General features: G+C 38.2%; 1 protein-coding gene across 2 annotated transcripts in view; it reads left to right on the plus strand.

Annotated features, from left to right (window-relative positions):
- Positions 1–13,723, plus strand: part of FAM83B (family with sequence similarity 83 member B) — a 53,315-nt gene extending 39,592 nt beyond the window's left edge. Inside the window, exons 4-6 of one of the 2 annotated variants that reach the window (XR_009274554.1) lie at positions 5,012–5,136; positions 7,227–10,463; positions 12,183–13,723. Coding sequence is in view for 1 of the 2 variants with exons in the window: in XM_058802107.1 (XP_058658090.1) it covers positions 5,012–5,136; positions 7,227–9,582 (2,481 nt within the window). In the remaining variant the exon portion in view is untranslated. Of the gene's footprint in view, positions 1–5,011; positions 5,137–7,226 lie in introns of both variants that reach the window. The other variant, XM_058802107.1, reaches the window with a different exon arrangement.
- The last annotated feature ends 9,833 nt before the right edge of the window (positions 13,724–23,556 follow it).

Here is a 23,556-nt window from a genome sequence, read left to right on the forward strand (position 1 = left end):
GGATAAACTCTTGCACCTGGGGAAGCATAATCCAGGCATGCAGCACAGGCTGGGATATAACCAGCTGGGGTTCTGCCCGTGACGAGCTCAGTGTGAGTGAGCAGTGTGCTGCTCCTGACAGGAAAGCCAGCACCGTGCTGGGCTGCATCAGCAACAGCATCACCAGCAGAGATGAACAAGTCATTGTCCCACTCTGCTCAGCACTTGGAATAGTGGGTTCAGTTTTCATCCCCACTATGTATAAAAGGTGTGGACAGGCTGGAGAAGGTCCAGAGAAGGGCCACAAAGATGATCCAAGGACTGGGAAGCTGCCATATGAGGAAAGGCTGAGAGAATTGAGTTTTTTCAGCTTTGAGAAGAGAAAGGGAAACCTGATCACTGTGTTCTAGTAATGAAAGAGAGGCTTCAAAGAGGCTAGAGACTAATTTTTTACAAGGAGTCACATGGAAAGTATGAAGGGTCTTGGGAAAAAATTACTCCTGGAGAGATTCCAGGAGGAAACTGTCACAGTGAGAACAATCACTGTGTTCTCACTGTGAAAATAATTGAAATAATTTCCTCAGGGTAGTGGTGGATTCATCAACACTGCATACTTTTAAGACTCAAGGGCAGATGCTGGGCCATCTTGACCAGACTGTACTTCGGCGAAGAATGGTTGCATCAGATGATCCTTGAAGTCCGTTCCAATCTGATATTCTATCATTCTATGACCTGTTTTGTTGTACTAGAGAAGAGATGCACAGGACAATAAATAATTATAGTAATGAGGAACAATATGAAAAATTTGACTATTTTTCCTTTAAAACTGTTAGGCTAAATATTAGGTAGACGTCCATTTTCTTTGTGCATATTCTTGACAGCAAATACAGGGCAGGTAATGGAACACTGATAAAAGCAGTGCCTACAAATAAAAAGTGCTGAAATTAAATATTTGAGACCAGTATATTCACTGTACCTAGTTATGATATTGGAGAAATTTTGCTAAGGAAAATAAATGTGTAGTGGTGAATAATACTTCAAAATTTTAAATCATGCTTGTGTGGCACACTCTGGAATGAAAATGTAAAGAAAATGTGCAGAAAATGTGCAGAAAATGTACAGAAAAGAGGCTAGATCTTGTTTCTTGTTCATCATTGAGTGTCATTTAACTGGATAGCACTGGTGGCTATTCTTAAACTGCAGCCACTGGATGTTTTAAATGTTCCTGAGCATCCTGTAAACTCTTGGACAAGAGAGGAGATCCATTTGTAAATGAGTGATTACAATGATGCTGTGATGAGTACACTGCTGTTAGGACAGTCCTATAGCCTGAGAATGAAACCAGGCAGGAGTTCCATCCTGCCCAGCATTTCATACCAGATGGGGTTTGTAATTCAGTGTGTGTATGCTTACTGCTTCTAATCCCAAGTGAAATGCATCGTTTCCATATTCCAGATATGGTTTGGGTGATTTGGGATTTTGGGTGATTAATAAAAGCGTGCATTCCTGGCACCTTAATTAGAGGGTTTAGAGCTGGTGAAGAATGCTGCATGAACTGTGCAGGAAAAGGAAGTGTTATGTGAGAAAGGTAAGCATGATCTCTGCCACTTGTCACGTTCCCATCTGGTAATGGATGACCTACCAAGGGAAGAAAAGAGTTCAGAATCAGGGAATAGGGATTGAAAAGCTACAAGGGGAGAAATACTGAAGAGGAGGTAAACAAAAGCAACAGAGTGACTACAGTGACTACAATTTTTTTTTTAAAACCTCCCAGGAATTTAATGTAAATAATTGTATTCCTTTTTTACATATGCCTAGTTAAACTTACATATCAATTTATGTGTACCTAAGGCAAAGCTTTTTTTTGGTGTAGTGTGGTAATTTGCAAGCCATTAGACTTGGTTGTGCCTCCAGCATTGATTCCCAGATTATATCCTGTCCAATACTGATCAGACATTATCTAAGTAACATTTAATGTGTTCAGCTGGCATGTCTTTAGGCCAGCATTACTTGTTATGGGTACTTGAAAATGTATAAGCTGCTCTCAAGTTACCTTTTTCAAATTATAATGACATAAATATGATTAAATATGATTAAATATGTCTGAAATACACATATAATTATGTGGTATATAGAACTGGGTAAAACAGTCATCAAAGTAAATGCAAATTTCTTTACTAATTCACAGGATCTTATTAAAGTAAGGGGTAACTATTATGGTTATCTTTAGAATGGGTAAATTTCAGGATTTTCTTCTTTTTCAGGAATTAATATTTCTCTAGTATTTATCTTTCAAATAAAAGCTTTTAACATAATTAGTTGAAGCTTGAATAGCTGCTGGTGAAGAAATTATTTTCTTCAGGGCTTGTTCAAAGTTCAACAAGATCACTTTGGAAAAGCACAAAAATTGATTTTCCTCAAGAAGAAAACTTCTAATTGGAATGCAGAAAACTTAAAAGACAGAACATTAGGTTGGCAAAAGTGATTAGCAGTTAGAGATGCAAATTTATTTTAACCTGGCATTCAGTAATGCAAATTGGGTTGTTACTAATTCTTTTGTAGCTAGTTCTGAAAATAGACCTAAGTATCCACCTGTATTTTTGCTTTTAAATTTTTTACCTTTTAAAATGTTACAGCACTTCTAGATAATACTTCTTGTGTTTATCTATTTAAGAGATAAACTTTATGTTTTATATTTGCTAGACATGTTTTACATTTGCTAGATATATAGCTCACGAACAAAAGTAATTCTTAAATGCTGTCTTTGTACATTCTAACTGAGCTGCATTGACTACATTTTAATGGAGTTGAGCTTTTTCAAAGCTTGACAAAAATGCAAAACAAAAACTCTCCTAGCAGTGAATGAAGTTTAAATAACTTTGATAACTTGAGTTAAACCCTAATTTTCCAACTCAGCAGCTTTTAAGTGTAACTCTGGCTTCTGTGTTTGGATTTTTCATTTGATAAAAGTTTCAAGAAACCAACGCTGAAATATACACTGATTTAGAAAGCTTGTGTTATTTGGAAATGTGCTTTCATATCATGGATATTTTATCCTAATTTTTGAATTTTCTGTTTGGAAAGATTAAGTTAATTGGATTGTAGTAGATGCTATCTTTAAAACTCCTACAGCCTCTATCTGCCAGAACTTCATATGTTTTAGGCAAATGTAGAAGTGCTCCCATAGATAATGAAGGCTTATGTCACTGTATTGCAAACTCAGTCACACTTTATAGACTGGAATTTTAAATGAATTTGTAAGTTTGAACATCTCTACAGCTTCCTGAGGATGGGAAGTGAAGGAGGAGATGCTGGTCTCTTCCCCCTGGTATCCAGTGGCAGGATGTATGGGAATGGTGTAGCCGACCACAGGAGGTTTAGAATGGGCATCAGGAAGCACCAAGGGAGTTGTTAAACAGTGGAACAGGCTTCCTAGGGAAGTGATCGATGCCCCAAGCCCACCAGTGCTTGAGAGGCATTTGGACAATGCCCTTAATAAGTTGCTTTAACTTTTGGTCAGTTCAAAATTTGTCAGGTATTGGAGTAGATGATCATTGTACCTCCTTTCCATCTGAGATAGTCCAATCCTATCCTATCCTATCCTATCCTATCCTATCCTATCCTATCCTATCCTATCCTATCCTATCCTATCCTACCCTATTTATTTAATCCTCCTGATTTTACTGGAATTACCATGTACACAGTCTTTTCCATTTGCTTCATGAGCAACCCTTCCACCTATAGCTGACCTTTAGAGAGCACATGTGCTGTGATCTGCAGCCTGCCCTTGTGGCAGTCCTGGTGAAGTGTGACATTCCTGTCTACTCACAGGTCTTACATGCCACCATTTCCATATGTACAGAGTATGTAGTAATCATGTAGATTCTTGGTTTTTACTGCCAATGCTAAATTATGGATTTTACTCCCACTGGAAAGCTTAGGGTTGCTGGAAAAACTATTCCAAGGCTAGAAACTGCAGTAAATATTGTGATCATTCACAGTTACCTTCCAAGCTACTTTTATCTCTTGTGAAGCATTTTGTCTCATATTTACATGAAGTAGATGCTTGTAGGTTGGTTTGCATTGAATATAAATTTTAGATAGGTAAGCACCTTTTGTGTAACAATTTCTGTTAAATGTGTCTTTTTTCTACATCCCCATAAGAACTTCTGGAAAATTGTTATTAGTACAGTCCATGAGGTATAGTAACAATTTCTTTCAAATTTTCTATTTCTATGAGCATAAAAACCCAAGAGAGAGAAAAATTACAACATGCTGACTTAGCTGAATCAGTTTCATCAGTAGTCTGGGATAAAAATTCACCACATTTTTGAGATCCAGTGTGGAAAATTTCCCAAGTGCCATTTACTGCGTTTGCATGAATAAAGCATAAAGCTTAATAGAATTCAAAATTAGCTGCTGCATTGAGTTTGTGCTACCTATGCACGTTGTGTTAGTGTCTCTGCATTTAAAAATGGGATTGATCTCATGGTGCAAAGCTGATAGATAAATTTTATTGGTGGTAAATCTGCAAGGGATTCTAGCACCAGGTGGTATCATTCAATGGATGGTCTTGGAGTAGGGAATAAGTATTTGTAGACACAACAGCCTTGTTGAACTAAAATAAAAGTGATCCTGGGTATTTTAAGTGTTCTCTATGATTAGATTAGGTACTTGGAGATCATATAAACATGTGCATCAGCTGATGGAAAGAGTTTTTTTTTGCAGTGCAAAACCTCTCTCCCCTTGTTGAAGGTGTTTTCTGCCAGAACCTCTTTTCTGAAGTTGTCGCTATGGAAAAGCAGAATTTCATTTTCTACGGCCTGGGGAATCTCATCAGTCTTGAAGCCAAAGCAGTAACCAGCCATTTTGGTCCCTAGGTGATAAGTTGGATCAGTATTTCATTCCCTGCAGAATTTATTAATATGTAATAATTTAACTTTTCTCCTACTGCTCCTCTGAATTTTAGCCCTCTGAATGTTAAACGTGGACTACAGTAGATGAAATAAAGTGTTTTGATTGTTTTTTTCAGAATATGAGGGTGCGGACTGTGAAAGGACAAGATTACTATTCTAAAACAGGAGCAAAATTCCATGGAAAAATGGAACAAAAATTCATTCTTGTTGACTGTAAGAAGGTCATATATGGTTCTTACAGGTAAGATTAATCACTGAAGTGTCTGTAGCAAGCCTGTCATCTCAGTACTGCTGCTATAGCAAGTTTTGGGGTTTTGTATTTGTGAAAATTTTTCTAGGGACTCGCATGAGTAAATTTGATTATGTTTTCTGTAATTTAGCAAGATTTCATAGATACTGATTGCTAACTAGCCTAAGAGATCCTCTGTTCATTTTTCACAAATAAGAAATAAAGGATATGGGTTTTGCTACAGCCGAAGAGTTGTAAAAATAAAAAAATCCTGATTTGTCTTATGTTTTCTGAATTATTCTTGTTTAACATTCACTCCAGAGAAGTGAGCGTCAAAATTTTTTCATAAGATAGTTCCTCCATGTAATAATCTTCTAAAGCTAACATTAGAGACTGATTCTGTGGGTCTCTAGTATATGATAGTCAAATTCAAAATTGTCCATGTCTCTTTCTGTGTTTGGCTAAGTTTCTGTATTCTGGTTTCCTTTGTATTTTCAGTGTATGTGAGGAAAACAGGCTGGAAGAACTTAACAGCCTTGCAGAGCTGGAAAAAACCTAAGTTAAAGCAGAGAGAGTCTTAACTCACACATTATTAAATATTTTCCTTCTTTTCATGCTACACTTTTCTCCTTTGGCCAAGTAAGTTAGTTTCTGCCAGCATAGTGCCTGGGTACCAGATCCACAGCCATTGCCTTTCACAGATTTCCACCACTGTAAGCTTTTGAAAATCTGACCTTTTATTTCCTCTAAGACTCAGCCAGCCCCAAATTCAGACTGACATGTATAAATGGTAGTGAGGTAAGTGACAAGTTCATAAATGACTCAGGGTAAGAGACTGCAGGGACAGCCTGCATGCTTTGACATCTCCACACCACTGTGTGAGGTGACACTTCATAGTCTGTGAGAATGGGATAGGTTTTCTCATTCCAGTTTGGAAAAACAACACTGCTTGAACACCTTGCACCACAAGGGCTGGAATCATCAATTTCTGTAGAAATTAGGCCTTCTTGGTAAAACAATCTAATAATTTGTAACAGGAAAAACAAGTCTTTCTGAACTCTGTCATTGAACTCAATTTAAAGTTCAGGGTTTTTTTCCAATATTATATATTATTCTTAATTGTGAGAATTAATAGGAGAAGAACTTAGGCAGCATGATTTGATTTAATCTTGATACACTATAACTTCCTGAAAAATACAAAAACATCAAAAAAAATTCAGTAAGCTATTTTTGTGTACAAAACTAACCCATTTTCTAACATCTAAAAGAAAAATGCAAGTAAATAAATTCTTTATTTTTTTCCTTTTTTCATGAAAAATAGGATTTCAAAACAATTTTTGTTGTAACCTAGAAATTGTATGTTTTTTGCTCCATGATATTAGTCTTGTTGCAGCATCCTTAATGTACTTGTTAATTTGTTTTATCTCATTTAGTAGCTGTGAGTTAATTGCAGCTACTTAGCTTTGAGCATGTGTTCAGTCTTTTACAGCACAAAAGAGAAAAAAGCATTATCAAAGCATTATCATTGCAATTAAAAGAAATTTTCATCTCCAATGCAATGTGCATATCAGAAAATGTAAACTTTTTTCAAATTCTGAGCTGGATCTTTTTGAAAATGTTTAGAATTAAGTACTTTCAAAATTGCTGAAGCACTCCTGCATGTTATTTCAAATATATTTTTTTCACAACATAATCACACAGTAACATTCTCTGACAGAAGAGGTAATCCAGTGGGTACAGGTTAGTCCTGCCATAGACTTTGTAGAAGTGATTTTTTTCTATTAGGTATTTGTACTTTACTGTTCTACATTTGTGAATTCTTTTTTAGAATACTTCTTATAAGGGCAATTATAAGGGTAGTTATAGACTCATTCCTGCTCTTGCTGAAATCAGTGGAAAAACTCCATCTGAATTTATCTGATGTTAGATTGGACTTCTGAGTCCAAATTACATGAATCATGCCCTCAGCTTATTTATTTAGAAGGTACTTTTACAAACCCAAGGTTTCTGTAAAAGCTTTCTTCTCAAGAAAGACTGGTATAATACTTCAAATACTTCAGCTCCAAAGAACTGTATCTAATGGTCATTTGTTCTTCTTTCAGCTATATGTGGTCATTTGAAAAAACCAACCTCAGCATGGTTCAAGTTATCACAGGACAGCTTGTTGAGTCCTTTGATGAAGAGTTCAGGACGCTGTATGCCCGTTCTTCCGTTCCCAGCTCGTTTGCCCCAGAATTAGTGCGCGTGAACAGTCGCAAGACGCTCTGGGATAATGACACGTACCAACATTCATTGTCTTCCTTGGCTTCAGTTTCCAGCCAAAGAAACCTTTTTGGTAGGCCAGACAATGTTTTCAAGGTAGATCCTGTTTGGAAAGCTCGTGGAAGATATGCAGTAAATGAAATAGATAAATACAGCTTGAGAAATCAAGCCTATAATAAGCAGCCATTTATTCCAGCTTTTAATGTTCAAAATCCAATACAGCAGTATCAACCTAGTGAAAAAAATGAGCACTGGAAGAGACATAGTTATGCTGGAGAGAAGCCAGAAAGGACACCTTACCTATTGCTCAACAGAGCTATTAACAGAGCAAACAATCTACCAAATACTTTGAAAATGCCATCTGATAGCCTTAGTATTGTGTCATCATTGCGAGGAGGATATGCAAATAACTACAATATTCCCCAGCAGAGTTTTGCTGATCAGTTCTCACGACCAAAGGTAAACCTTGCAGAGAGAAATTCAATTGTACGGAGGTCTTTTAATGGGACAGACAATCATATCCGCCATCTGCAGCAGAGGATGCCAACCCTTGAGCACACAACAAAATCATTCCTACGTAACTGGCGAATAAAGTCCTACTTGAATGACCAGTCAGATTGTCCAGTAGAGTCAAATGGGTCAGCCTTGGGTGACAGATACGATAGCTATGACACAACTGAAAATATTAAAGCTCATGCGCTGTACTCTCATTCTCGCTTGCGGTCATCGTTGGTGTTTCAGCCAACTTTACCTGAACAGCAGGAAGTAAGCAGCTGTGCAAGTTCTTCAAATTCAACTATAATTGGGTCAGAGGGAAGTGCAACACCCAAAGGGACATCTAACCATGCTCCAAGTGTGGAAAATGGAGTGGATAATAATTCAGAGGAGCTTAGCACAAACTTACCTCTTAAATCAGATGCACCAGCAGGCCACAGAAGTCAGATTGCAGATGACACAAAACCTAGGGTAAATTCAAATGCAGCTGGAGACTCATCACTATATTTGTACACAACGCTGTGTACAGATAAACATGCAGAAAATTTGAAGAACCTTCAAAATGAAAATATGCTCAAAAGGAGAAGTTTTCCCATGTTTAATTCCAAGTCCGTATTGGATCCTGGTACCAACAAACATGCATCCAATTATGTTTACAGCACATTGACTAGACACAGACTTAAGCAGCCAGTTAGTCCAAAACTTCCAGAAGACATGATGAAGAGTGCTAAAAGTTTGCACAGTGTAACCAATCACTCACCACAGGAGGAAAAGGACCTGAAAGGAGAGCTGAAGGGCCCGACTGCTAGCAAGGCAATCTCCATGGCAGCTCTCACTGAAGCTAGCACGGAGGAGTCCAGTAAGGATTGCACATCGAAGAAAGAAAGTAAGAATTCCCCAAGTTTTCTGAAGAAAGGATCCCAGAAACTGCGGTCGCTTCTTAATCTCACACCAGACAAGAAGGAAAACTTGTCAAAAAACAAAGGTCCTGCCTTTTACAGAATGTGTAGTAGTTCTGACACATTGGTTTCTGAAGATGAGAATCAAAAACCAAAGATTTCTGAAAATAAGACAGATTCTTCCCCAAGGAGAAAAAGAAATTCTTCATCAAATTCTCAAGGTAGTTTGAACAGAAGTAAAGAAGATGTCACCGGGAGTCCAACAAAGTCTCCAAAGTCTCCGAAGTCACCGAAATCTCCAAAACCTCCATCTGATGAGAGCAATAAAAAGTGTCCCCTCTTGTGCCCCCTTGAAAGTAAATTCATAGAAACTGCAGGAGATCCATCTACTCCCAGATTTAATACAGAACAGATTCAGTATCAGGATGCAAAGGAGATCTGCACAAATGCTACTTCCGAAAGCGCTCCTGTTTCTGCTCTCCAAAGAGCAAGTTCAGTGGCACCACAGCTGACAGGCTCAAAGCACCAAGAAGAGCTGAGGTCTCGTTTGAGTGAAAGGCGTGTTTACAGTCGCTTTGAGCCATTCTGTAAGATGGAAAATGCCAGCCAACCTGCAGGAAATGCAGCCAACAGCAGTGCACATCTCTCAGATATCAAAACCAAGACCTTAGGGAATAATTACGGCAGGAGTAATCACATGGTCAGCTACAACTCAGCTGCTTACCACCCATTGCAGCCTAATGAAAACAAGCTGAGAGGATTTATGCAAAAGTTTGGGAACTTCCTACACAAAAACAAGTAATGTTATAATTTTGTTGATTATACTGTAATACAGCAAGACTGGCAAAGCTGGACATAATCTTAACTGGACAAAGACTTGTGGCTAACTTTTGTAGAGTTTATTGGATTTCTTCTTGGGTCTAGGACATTGGAATGAATGTACATATTTTTAAAAATAATTATTCTAGAATTGTTATACTTCAATCTTCACAGAAATTCTCTGTCCAGAAGATGTTTCAAGGAAGTTGTTTATAGTGTTGATATTGTAAGATTAATTTTATACATTTTCCTGGTGAAGAAAATACATTCTAGTATATTTTAAGATTAATAAACGTGGGGTAAAAAAGATGGGGGATGTTTTTAAACTTCAGATAATATTGTCTCCAAAGATTTGTCCTTCAAAAATAGGATAGCACTAGGAATAGTAAATTGTATTTTTTTCAGCATTTATGTACACTTCCAAATGATAAACACAAATGTTAATGCATTGCATGTTACTTTAATTTTTGGAAACCTCTTTTAGGTTTCATCTTGTTAATAATTTACCTCCTAGCATCTATTGAACTGTTTGGGCAGTAGATGGATCTGTCTTACTTTATTGAATTTTCTGTGTAATATGATATTTTTCTGAAGTATTTGGCATACAGATTTGAAAGTGACCTTAATTTGAGTTTTCACGGACTTGTTTACATGGTTAAACTAGTGTGAATGTAGAATGAACATTAAAAAAACTATTTCTAGAAAAGGTGCCTTGAACATAACCTACAACTAGTTTAAATTTCAGTGTGTTAATCACATTTGTACAGCATGCCAGTATTCTGTAATATCTTCACTAAAAAAGCTTTTTTATTACATTTTTCTATTTGGTGTTAAAAAAAAATTCTGTGGACTTCCATTTCTCAGGTAAGTTTTTGAGTTTCACATGCAACAGTCTGTTTAAAGTGTTGGCAGATATTTTTGCAACCGTGGTCTTTGAGTGTGAACAGGTATTTTGTGGCTTTAATGGCCTTATGTCAGGATGACTATTACAAGCTTGCAAGGAATTAGGCAGCTAGAAATGAGATTTGTAAAAATCAACACATCAAATGATAGGGCACCTTTCTTAAAACAAAGAAAGTACCAGTGAAGGGTGATAGTAAAAGTGTTTAACTTCAGTGAAGGGATTGGGGCACCTAACTGCAGTCTAAGGGACATTTGGTTTATCTGAGCCTCTGTATCATAAAAAATTTCTCAATAATAGCTGACTACAGGTTATTGCTCACAAAAACAGAGGTGTGGTGATGTGTTTGGGCAGCAGCATGGCATTCACTTCTCATCTGCAGTGCACAGCCAGAGCATTCAACTGGCTTATCCTGTCCTGGGTGTGAAGTTGGTGTCTTAGAAGGACTCCATAACCATTTAGCTGTGAGATATTCTGTGACAGTTTTGTTTAACGTTCAAAATTTTTTGAAATTTCACCACTGAAAACTTAGAATTCTTACACAGATCTTTGTGTTTCAGGAAAGAGTTTTAGGAGAAAACTTCAGTCTCAGATCTGAAAGGTCCCACAGTGTTCTATGGAGGAGCCCCCCGTAAAGGTCTTGGCATCATTCTTTAGAAAGAAATACCAAAAAGGCAAAAATGCACCAGTTGGATGAAGTCAATTTGTCTTATCTACCTGTGGCCATGGGAATAGATTTTAAATGGAAGCCTACTTCCCACTGAGAACCTGCTTGGGTTCCCATGAAGTCCCCATAGTTACTGTCAGTGATTTCAATGAAGCAGTGTCAGCTTTTTATTCAAGCTCTTAGGCACCTTTATTAGCGCTCATACATCATAGCAGTAACTGTTTCATTGTGGGGATGCTAATTATTTATATGACTGACAAAGACTTGCATCTCAATCCTCTGCTGAAAGTTTAGGTCCCTCCATTGCTTGTGATCACAAAAGATTTTACTTTGTTCATTCCTTGATGAAATGCCATAGTTGGTATTTTTCCCAAAGAAATATTTATATTTAAATATTCTGTCCCAACAGAGGCAACATGTTCAGACCCAAGATAAAGAGAGTCTTAATTCTCAAGGCATGTTTTCAGCATGGGCACAATGTACTTCCACAGCTGGGCAGACACCAGCAATGCCATACTGTACTTTCTAAAACACTTAATAATTTTTTAGCCAGTTGGACATTTGCCCAGGTTAGTACCTGAATTGAAGTGCAGTTGGTGCTAAAAATGGTGAGGTTAGTTTTGGGAAGATCTTTAGTTTTCCTTTGTACTCTAGTGATCTCTGACAAATGCTTGTAGGCAGAACTGTATTTGGGAAGGAAATGAAAGAGGGGGAACAAGGGTCTTGGGGCAAGTTTAGAGGAGCAAGTGCTGTCCATATTGAATAAGCTTTGGGAAGTCTGTACTCATGGAATTTGGAAATATTTACTGTATTTTTCAAAGTACATTGCTAATTAAAGAGTCTTCATAAGGCAGATATTTTAATTTACCGAGTCACCTGTGTTTGTAGATATATATACTGCTGTTTTTTACCTGCAGAGAAGATTAAGATCCTTCAGTGAAGAGCCTGCTCATAGACTTGATAGTGCAAAAAAAAAACTTTGTAGAACTAGCTTTTTTTTTTTTTTCATTTTCAGCTCTCTTCTCAGAATTCCCACATAGGAATGGTCTGTGCTCAGGCTTGATCCGAGGTTAATGAAAATGAATTCCATGGACCTCAGGGGAAGTAGGATCAGACTCTTAATGTACTGACATCACTATTTCAGGAATGTAACAAGACCCAGTGCTGCTTGGGGAGGATAAGGCTCTGCTTGACACCATGGGAAGAGCAGCTTAATGCCCTGCCTGCAGCTACAGCTTTGAAGGTTGGGAGGCACGCTGGGGAGGTCCACAGATACTGCAAGGACCAAGTGTTCATTTGTTCCCTCCAGAACCTGTGTTAGTGGGAAAAGGCTCACCCAGTACTGTGTGATGTACTGATGTCTGATGTGATTGCCTCATGTCTCCATGGGAACCCAGATGCCCATAAAATAAAAAGGAAAATGTCAGTGGCAAAAAAATCCGTATATCAGCAGAGAAAAAGGATGTGCAGATTTCTGGAGGGAAAAGTTGGAATTTCTATTTTTGAACGTCTTTTTTTCCCAAGCTTGTCTTGATATTTCTGCCTTTCCAAAGAGATGCGGTTCATTCAGAGTGTCCTAAATGTGCATTGCATGTTACAAGTTTTACAACCCGCACACACCCAGTGCACTCCCAGTTTTGTAAGGCTGTGAAGTAATAGCTGTTGCCATGCATGAGGGTCATTTGGCCACATGGCTTGGGAGTTATGAAATCCATAAGAAATGTCACATCATTCCCGCATTAAATAAAACTCCATTAGCACTGTCACTCGTCTCTGTGAAAGCTGGGCAGAGTTAGGCAGTGCTGAGGGTGCTGAGCTCCCCCAGGAGCACTGCTGGGAGCAGAGGGTGGTGCAGCTGGGACATGTAGGCTCCTCATACAGTGCTCATTCCATTTGTGTCATAAATAAACTACCCCTGCATACAGTCATAATATACAGTGAATGAATTGCTTCATTTCTTCAGCCTCGTAATAAACAGCTTCTGCTGCCTCTCAGACTGCAGAATTTTTGGTTGTTCTCTTATTAATGACCTTGCACTGCCCTCTTTATTCATGGTAACAAACACGAACTAGATGTGAAGAAAGATTATAAATCAAGAAAAAGTGAGTTGCCGGCTGTCTAATACATGAGGATAGTAGTATTTGTGACAAACCTTGAGAAAAACAAAAAGCTTATCAGGCATTAGATGTTTGTGCATAGGTGAAAAATTACTATTCAAAGACAACAACTGTTTGATCATTTTTCAGCTTTCTGAAATGTATTAAAATATGTTGTGGTTTAGAAGACATCATAAAAAATACTAAAATTTGTTGCCGGACAATGTAAAAATAAAATTTAAATTGACTCTACCAAACTGTATGATAAATACATATGTTTTTCATTCGTAGCATTATGTGGGGTAAGCTGTACAATCAACAAGTAGCTTTGCCACTGTGTAACACAGAGAGATCAGTAGGGTTACCATGGTACTTAGTGTAATTTATTCCCCATATCAGTGTTGTATTGCACAGTACAGTATTGGGGTTTTTAGTTTGTTTTCATTTAAGTCAGGAGAGTTAGAGCAACATAAAGCTGCAGTAGTTCATGGGTAATTGAAGCATGTTCCTCCAATTTTGCCTTCACTTGCACAAGTACGTATTCCATTAGCACCCCGGTGACAAGAGAGGAGACTGCATTGCTCAAAAGACTGTCTTGCCATTTCATTCCTTATTTCAGAGAGGTGCTTACAGATAGATGTCTGAGTACCTTTATTCGGGGTCTGAAATCTTTCACAATTTTCAGCTCTAAGAGTTACAGTTAGGTCTACAATTGTCACATTTCACATGATGCTAAACATGTTGCATGTTCTGAGAATGCTTTTCTGTACTTGTAAACAGGATGGAAGAAAACATTTGCTCTTGGAGAGCTCAGAACAGGGCTCCTTTGCTGTTAAGCTGATAGTTCCGAGTTTGCTTTTGTGATGTTGACTAATTAAGTCATAAAACTTGTGCTGCAGACCCTTTGGGCTCTGTTGCCCTTCTCTGGACACACTCCAGCACCTCAATGTCCTTCTTGTACTGAGGGGCCCAGAACTGGACACACTGTTCAAAGTGTGGTCTCACCAGTGCCAAACACAGGGAACAATCATTGTCCTGGTCTTGCTGGCCACGCTGTTGCTGATCCAGCCTGTCCAGATCCCTCTGCAGAGCCTTCCTACTGTCCAGCAGGTCAACACTCCCAGTTAACTTGGTGTCATCTGCAAAATGACTGAGGGTCCATGTGATCTCCTCACACAGATCATCAGTAAAGGTACTGAGCAGGACTGGCCCTTGCACTAAGCCCTTGGGAACACCATTGTGCTGGCTGCCAGTGGGAATGGAATCCATCTACCAACAGACCATACAGCCAGTTTTGTACCCAGTGGTCCATGCACCCATCCAAGCCATCAGCATCCAGTTTCTCCAGGGGAATGCGGTGGGAAATGGTGTCCCTGGCACCCAGATCAGAGTGGACAGGCCTGTAGTTTCCTGCATCCTCCTCTGGTCCTTGTAGATTGACATCACATTTGCTAACTTCTGCTCACCGGGGATCTTTCCAGTTAAACAGGACTGCTGAAAATGAAAGGGGCTTGGTGAGCACTTCTGCCAGCTCCCTCAGTGCCCTTGGGTAGATGCAATCCAGCCCCATGGATGTGTGTGTTTAAGTGGTGCATCAGGTATCACACCATTTCCCTGTGGACTTTGGGGTTTCATTCTGCTCCTTATCCCTGTCTTCCAACTCAGGGGGCTGGTACCCAGAGAACAACTGGTCTTACTAGTGAAGAGGCAAAGAAGGCATTAAGTACCTCAGTGTTTTCTTCATCCATTGTGACTATGTTTCCCCGCCCCCCCACCCCCATCCAAGAGAGGACAGAGATTCTCCTCAACACTGATGTTGCTGATGTGGTTATAGAAGGCTTTTTTATCTTTCTTGTCTTTTCTGGCAATGGCCAGGTTAAGTTCCAGATGGCCTTTGGCCCCTCTAATTTTCTCCCTACAAAGCCTCACAATATCCTTGTGGTTGTCCTGAGTTGCCTTTCCCTTTTTCCAAAAGACCTAAATAATTTTTTTTCGTATATATCTTTGTGGATTTTTACAAAATATCTCTGTGTTTTTCTGGAGGAGAATCTGGTTTGCTAAAAATTACTTGGCATCCCTTCAGAAGAAGCTTCTGTCATGGCTATGCATCTTTCTTTCACCATATGTGTTGAAATATCTAAAAATTCAATGGTTAAGTGCAAAAGATGATAGTTGGAGGCAAAACCAATCATTCTGATGTGTGGGCCATGATACGTGCTTATTTTGAAAATGTTACTTCCATATATAAATACAGCTGGGAAAAAATTGCTTTTTTTCTCTCCAGGACACATGGAATTGATGCCAGTTGAAGTGGAAATATTTGAAAGACCGAGCACCACTGACAATATTTTATTGTGTTTGAGAAATGAATGCAACTAATCAATTAGCATTCAAACACTGGACTCCTACACGTCTATTGTATGTCTGTTCTTGCCTCATTTAGCAATCAACCTGCTCAAAATTCAGACTGGTGGTCTACAGCTTCCCAAGCTCTTGAATATTACTCTGAATAACTATTCCAATGAGGCATTAAAAACATGCTCAGATTTTTAAACTAGGCCATCCCAGGATAAAGCATACCACGCATGCGTGTTTTGGTAGATTTTGGTATTAAAACTCTCAGTGCAATCCTACCTGATGTATTGTGGGCAATTGTTGACTAGGTACTTCCATTGTTTTATTTGAGTTGTGTCTAATTTTGACCCATGGCAGCACCACATTTAGACTTCATGTCTAATATACGTCTTTCAAATGTCACATGTTCTGGTGTGAAAATATTCTGATTTCAGAGTTTAGATCAATCTTCTTTAAAGCAAAGTATGTGGATCTGTGATGATCCATGAGAAGAGGATATGGATGTGAATTTAAATTACTAAAAAAGCAAAGAGACAAAACTAAAAAGAATTTGCAGGTATCTTCACACACAGCAAAGGAAACAAGTAAAATCAGAAGATGAAATCACAAGTGAATATTCATAATGTTTTACCAGTTGAACATTTTACCAGTTGAAAATGAAAGCTAGTGCACCAACATGGCAGGAAACATAATAATCAGTTGCTCTTTAAATAAAAAAAGCTGAGATACTAATCTAGTAATCTACTAATCTAGTGCAAAAGAAGCGTGAAGGATGCTACAAATACTCAAGACCCAGAATGGATTTTCCTGTGTAATTTTTCGGGGGTGGGGAATATGGGAAAGGAATTCCATCAAGTTGGTTTCAATACTGACAGGTGTAAAGGACTGTGCTGGTTTCATTTAAAACTACTTGATATGTAAATCCTTTTTGCCTAAGATGGAACTCCTGGATTACATAGCAGCTATGTTATGGGTATACTGTGTATGTACAAATACAAACCAAAAATTGCCTTGAAATAATTTATTACCTTTATTTTTTACCAAATAAAATGTTCTTTTAAAGCTCAGCTCATTTCTGTGTTCATTTTTTCACTGGCTCATACTGTTATTAGCAATTCTCATTTCAAAAGTTTAAACATCTTCAAAAACATGCAGACATCAGAAATGTTGAGTGAAATGTGAAAAAAATGAGGTTTCAAAGCTATTTTGTGGTAGCATCACTGTTTTCAGAACTGTTGCACCTTCTAGGGGACAAGAGCTCCCAGAAACCACAGAGAAAGGACCAAAGCCAACATCACTAAAATAAAGTAGCTGGAATAAAATATTAGTATAATAATAATGAAAGTAAGTGGGATCAAAAATGTAAGGGGGTAAGGTCCACAGTGTTAGTATCCCATGTTTGCTTTCAGAGCCTTCTCTCACTTCCTTGCTGTAATATTTTGGGTTTGATTGCCTTTCTGTTAATTCTGCCTTGCTAGTAATGTCAGGTTCTATAGTGTTTTCTTTTCCCTCCCAGCTCCAACTTAATTTCCCTATTTAAATAAAACATCCTTCAGAAAATCTGCTTGACTATCTCTTGCATCGTACTTGCTACTGGAAAAATAATTCCCATCACATGGCTTATGAGAATTAACTTCTGACAACTCCATGCATGAGTTGTACCATGGGATGGCTCATGAGAAATTGATTTCGAATCCTTAATATTTGCTCAATACCTGTAAAAAACCAGTAGAAAATATAGTAGCCTTTCTGAACAGCTTATGGTCTATATTTAGACTTAATGAAGGAAGGAAATGAAGAGAAAGAGAGGAAGTTTGTGCTTTTTCAGTTGTAAAAGGTTATAAAACACTGAGGTGATTTACCACATATGGGGACTTGGATGGTTGGGGTTGTGGCGTGGTGTCTGCAGGCACCCATGCACACACCTGTATGCATAATACTGAGCCTCCTGCTTGTGCAGGAACTTCTACTTACATTGTAATTTAAGTAAAACTCATCATGTTTCATTTCCACTTTTGTGTGTGGGAACTGGGAAAAGACTGAGTTCAAGTCTTTTCCCAGTTCCCACACACAAAAGTCATTATAATAATTACTGCCTCCTCTCCTTTACTTTGTGTTTTCCTTACTTAGGACAAATGTATCCTGCCAGCAACTCTGTGTGCATCATTCTGAAATGTGTGATCACTAAGTAAATATATAAAAACCAAACCCTTTTTCATTTTTGGGACATATCAATTGAATTGAGAAGGAAGGTATGCGTATATCCTAATGAGGACAAGACCAATGAATGTATGAGTTGGCGATTTCTGGCAGGAAAATACTTGCATGGCAGTTATTATTGAAAGTCAAAATGTGAGAAAACATTTTTTCTCAAAAATTTATTGAAAACAAGAATATTTAGAGTTTTGGCAGAATTACTTTATTATCCAATAATTCCTCGTAGCTGAGTAAGAGCTGTCATCCCCTTTTGGCATATGGGAATCCCAAGCTTTACTGCTGCATGCCAGAGAAGCTGTGGCTGCTCCTTGTTTTACTTGCATTTGGCTCCACTGCCTTAAATTTACCAAATAATATGGTGACTTGGAGAGTCCATTTCCAGCTGTGCAAATTGGGTCTTGTTTAGCACAAGCACATTCCTAAAATCTTGCTAAAAAACTAAAATCTTGGTAAAGTCTGTATCCATAGACTGGACTCAATTGATCTCAGAGGTCTTTTCCAACCTAACTGATTCTGTGATTCTGTGATTCTATTAAGTGCCTGTAAAATTGCAGATCTTTGTATATACTAAATGGCCTTTCCCTATGTATCTCAAAAACTACAAACTTTCACGCTGTATTTGTGATACCCAGCTATTTTTATCTTGAAGTAGTGACTAGTAGGACTTGGGGCACTATATTGTGATAGATGTCAGTAAGTAGACAACCCTTAAACAAAGAAAAAAAATAACCATTACTCTGTGTGCAGTGGCCAGTTTCAAATCAGTTAGCCATGGTCTTCACAATTGTTCTGCTCAACTTGCTCATCAAAACAAAAATATCTTCGTGTTTCTAAGGTGGGACAGGCATGTGGCTCTTAAGTCTGTTCAAGCCCGTTTATGCCTACACCAGAGTGATGCAGAAGACTCAGCCTGTAAGTGGATAAATCAATGGGGCAGACAGGCCTTGGAGTCAAGATGTTCTCAGAAACTCCTCGTGTTTGTTTCCCTAACCAAAAACATTACAGCAATCAATGCAGGCCACAGGGAAGCAGGTGGTTACCATACATTTATTCTCACAGTTAGCTAGAGAAGTTCCTTAAAGATGTCATGCACGCCTCAAGATTCATATCCTCTGTTCTTCCTTCTCTGATGAGAACAAGGGTTTGGGGGAAAACTGAAAAAACTGGAGGAAAAAAGATCTGGGGAGATCAGAAGCCTGTTGGGCAGCAGATTTTTTTCTCATGCTACGTAAAAAGCCTTTAGGAGGACAGCATCTGTCACTGGTTACTTGACAAATAAGTAACTGCTGGGTTTTAGTGACCTCGTTGACACCCATCTCGGGCTCATACAGTCCCTGCACTGCAAATTCTTGGTGGTGGGAGGAATAGTCTGGAGCCATGCATTGTATACAGCCTCTTTTCAGCCAGGTAACTCTGCCACTGTCCAAGGGATTGCACCATTGTCCAAGAGATTGTGTCATTGTCCTTAGATGCTGCAAATGTTTGGGCAGAGATAGGACCACAAATCATGGATCTGTAATAGTATTCTTCTCACTGGCTGGGAAGACATCAGCTGTGAAAGGAAAGCTTGTTTTGTTCTGCAGATTTCAAGAACAGATGTTCCACAAATTAGCTTTTTTTTTTTTTTAACTGAATTTCCTATTTTTTTTAATTAACAGTGTGTAGATTTCAAGCAATAAAACTTCTCAAACAATAGTGTTGAACTTTAGGAGATTATAAGCAGAATGAAGGTTTTGCCTGAAGCATTTTTGTCCTTTTTTCCCCCCACCCGCACCACAAATGTATCCAGAGAGGAGAAAACCCCATGAAAATAAGAGTAAACCAGAAGGCATATTTATATCTCATACTTGCTCATACTTTTTTCCTAACAGGACTTCTGTGCTAGCTATTGGTTTTATGTCTCTGCTGCAAACCTGTCAGCTCAAGTTGCTCCTCTTACACTGCTCCTCAAACCCACATTTCACAGACTTGTGTTTAGCCCTGCTTTCATCTCATCATATTACTTCTTTCACCTCTCTGAGAAAAGCATTATCTATATGGGAATCTATTTTTCCTGAGGAGTATTACTTGTTATAGAGCTAATATTTTAAGGGTTATCTATATTCCATGCATACATTCTCACATGAGCTTATTTTCCAGCTTGATCAGCTCTTTAGACAAGTATATTCAACAATGGTCTATAATTCAAAAGAGATTACTTTATCAGTAGATAAAAATTTACAGTCTATAATCTTTAGGTTAACAAGGAATATTTGATTCGGCCAACAAACCAGTAATTTGTTTGGATTATTTTTCAGGTCAATTATTTATAAAAATGTTAATCTCATTACCTTGAGAGTTTAATAATAAATGAAGTTGATAGTTGACAGTTTAAATTCAAACAACATTTACTTCATCTGCATTTCCTTGAGCAAGTATTGTATGTTTCTTTTTTTTGTAAAGAAACCCTTTTAATTTTTCATTTCCTAAGATCAAAATTATTTTATTAATTATTAGATCTTATTTCTTTGAATTTTAAATAATTCACTCCATTATAATCACTGCCTTGGGTTCCAAAATTATTGAAACCCAACTGACATGACTTTGCAATTTTTATGTACCTTAAGTTTCAAGAAATATACCATTAAGCATATTTTAGCATGTTCCTTCACAAATAATGGAATGCTTTCTTCTCTTATTGAGAAACAAGAGCCATTATGCTCTTGAACTATTTAGAAATACATTTTATGTGGGAGGAAATGTAGGTCAGTGCATTTATATCACAAAAATTGTATGCACATCTGTACATCTGTTAATTAAATGCAAAAAAGAATCATAGGGCAGAAAGATATATTAATCGCTCCACTTGCTTAAGGCAATCAAAATGTACATTGGCATATTTTAATTCCCTGCCAGCAGCCAGCCAAATCAGCAGTGCTTCAAAGTGACAAACAAAATAAGGTGGCAACTAAAAATCTCATAAAGCCCAGGCTAGCATTTCACTCAGAGCACTATGCTCCCCTGTGCCTTTAGTCTTTCACACAAATCTCAGATGATTACCAGAGCCAGACCCCACTGTTATTTTCATGAGCAGAGAGCAGAGTTTGCCCACTCTGAGCAGCAGAGGTGGGCAAAGCCCATCCCAGCAGCGTGCTCAGCGCACAGCACAGGGGATTCCTCACCTGGCATTCTTAGCATTTCCCAGCAAGGGCATGAACTCCTGTCCAAATGCTCTGTGTGTATCCCCTAGCCTCCCTATAATTGCTTTTATTTGTTTGAGTGAGAAGCTCAAAACTAGAAGATCTGTATCCTGTTCTGACTCATGCACTGTCAGATAAAGCAGTTAGAAAATTGAGTCCCAAAACTTTTTCTCTTGATGCTGATGAGTGACCACACCAGGCTTTAGTGAGATTGCTATTACTGGCAGGGAGGCTGTTTGATAAACTGAAACAATCTTCCTAAATATCACAAAAAGGGAGGAAGCAAAAAAAAATCTCTCCTATCAATAGTTTTTATGGGGTTTTTTATGTGAAAGCAGACTGTTGTGGCAGGGAGAAATGCTGAGAAGGCCAAAGCAGGAACCAGTGGTGTGATTTTTCACTTCTCCACTGGAAAGCACACAAAGTGACACAAAACCATACAAGCAGGAATCTGACCCTGTGAGATGAGTTAACAGCTATTCCTGAAAGCACTTCTGAGAAGTCTCAAGCAGGTCTGCTCTGTGGTGTTTGGTGTCTGATGAAAATTTCACAGATCAAAACCACACAATCATTGTAAAGGACCTGGCCTTCAGTTTTTCCTCATTTCCTGGAAGAAATTTTCTTTTTTTCTCCTCACACTGCTACCCATGCATTCATGGGTCCAGCACAGCATCAGTACCAATGCATAATGATACTCCAGAGAAATATGCAAGATACAGTCAATTTTCCAGGTGTAATGAGGCTGCTAAAATATCTGAAGTGCCACAGTTCACAGCCTGCTCAGATATCCCTGTTCTTTAGCACTGACAAAAGTATACACATGGCTACTGAAGAGAGGACAAAACTGGCATTTAAGCCACCCCCAGTTTTTGAGGTTCAGTGTCAATGTACCAGTGTGATAGTAGTCTTCACAGAAGTGATTATATCTTGTGATATTTTTGTACATATAAAATTTATAGAATTAAATAAATAGTCAATACTTAATACTGATTTGTTTGATCTGACAAGGTAGTAAAATACCCCAGAATAAGGTGCATTAATTAATAAACAACTGGTTTTGCAGATGGTTCCTTACTGACCTTCAAGTAAGAACAGAGTGTTCTTTGAGTTTTACTTTAGCTAGTAATCACTTACAGGAAATAATACTTAGGAAACATGCAATTAATTTGCTTTCAGTATGGTGATGATGCAGGCAGAAAAACAGGTACAGAAAACAGCAACCTGATGACAGAGTTTTTTAAACATCTTTTTGGGGTTTTTGTTTGGGGTTTTTTTGTTTGTTTGTTTTTTGTTTTGTGGTTTTTGTTTAGTTTTTTTTTATTGTTGTTTTTCTTTTGTTTGGTTGGTTGGGTTTTTTTGTTTGGATTTTCTTTTTAATGTACATGATGCATACTTCCTGTGTAGATGAAAAACTACAAACCAATCATAAAGTGAAAGTAGCACGAATGATGCATTCTGCTTGCTGTAAAACAGCAATGTATGCATTACTTCCAGCTAATACTAGAGCCCACAGCTGCCACATCTAAACAACCCTAAGAAATTTCCATGATGATTTACACCTAAGACAGGGCAGTCCCAAGTCCTGATTTTCAGGATGGGCAATATTTTTAAATTAAGTACTGGACTAGCATATGGGAGATTGAGATTCAGCAGCTCTTACACAGGTTTCTTATGTAGCCAACTAGGATTTGATTTCTAAACACCGCATGCAACCCCATTTTTCTATATTTTGTTGGTCCTCTAAGCTAAAATAAAGAAGCAGCGACAGATACAAGGACCAAAAGGAAGGATTTCTTCTTCCAACAATCAACAGACACTCTTCTCTTGTCCTGGCCTGTTTTACTACCTGATTGCTCATCTTCATCTGTGGTGCTCCTACAGGGGTAGCTCTGGGGTGATACTGGTTCTCCTTCAGCTCCATGCTGACTTCTTTTATCAACTAGGGACACAAAAAGACCAAGGATAGATGGAATAACTTGATACCTTAAATGCAAAAAATGGAGGAAATTTAACTGAGAAATTTTAAAGGCAGAGATACAGGAAAGATGAGATGACTGTCTCTGTGCCAGCAAGATCTGGGCCCATTAGGGGTGACCAAAGCAGAATTCAAGTGGTCAGAAGACAGTTTATGTGTTTGCAGTGACTTTCTAGTCTGGAAGAAACCAGGTTGGCTTTTGAGGCTTAATAACTTAAATCAATGTGAGTAAATTGGGTGTTATGCTGGAGATACTTTAGCTGGGGTAGTTTCTGGTCCATTTTTGCTCCTACTGTATGTAGTAACCACACTGTAAAAGGAAAAGAAACAAAAAACAAATGCAAAACAAAAACAAAAGCAAAACAAAACAGATAAAACCCCCCATCCAAACAAGAAGACCCAAAAAACTCCCTAAAAAACCAAAAGCTCTTCCATTTACCTGTCTGCATCATACCCGGGGCAAAATACATCTCCTGTGTCCATGGTACAGTTGGTGGCTGCAGTCTCATATCTTTTCTGTCTAGACAGTAAGAAATACTAAATTGCCTCTTAATGCATCTCTTTTTA

This window comes from Ammospiza caudacuta, chromosome 3, assembly GCF_027887145.1.
Source record: "Ammospiza caudacuta isolate bAmmCau1 chromosome 3, bAmmCau1.pri, whole genome shotgun sequence".
Taxonomy (NCBI): Eukaryota; Metazoa; Chordata; class Aves; order Passeriformes; family Passerellidae; genus Ammospiza; species Ammospiza caudacuta.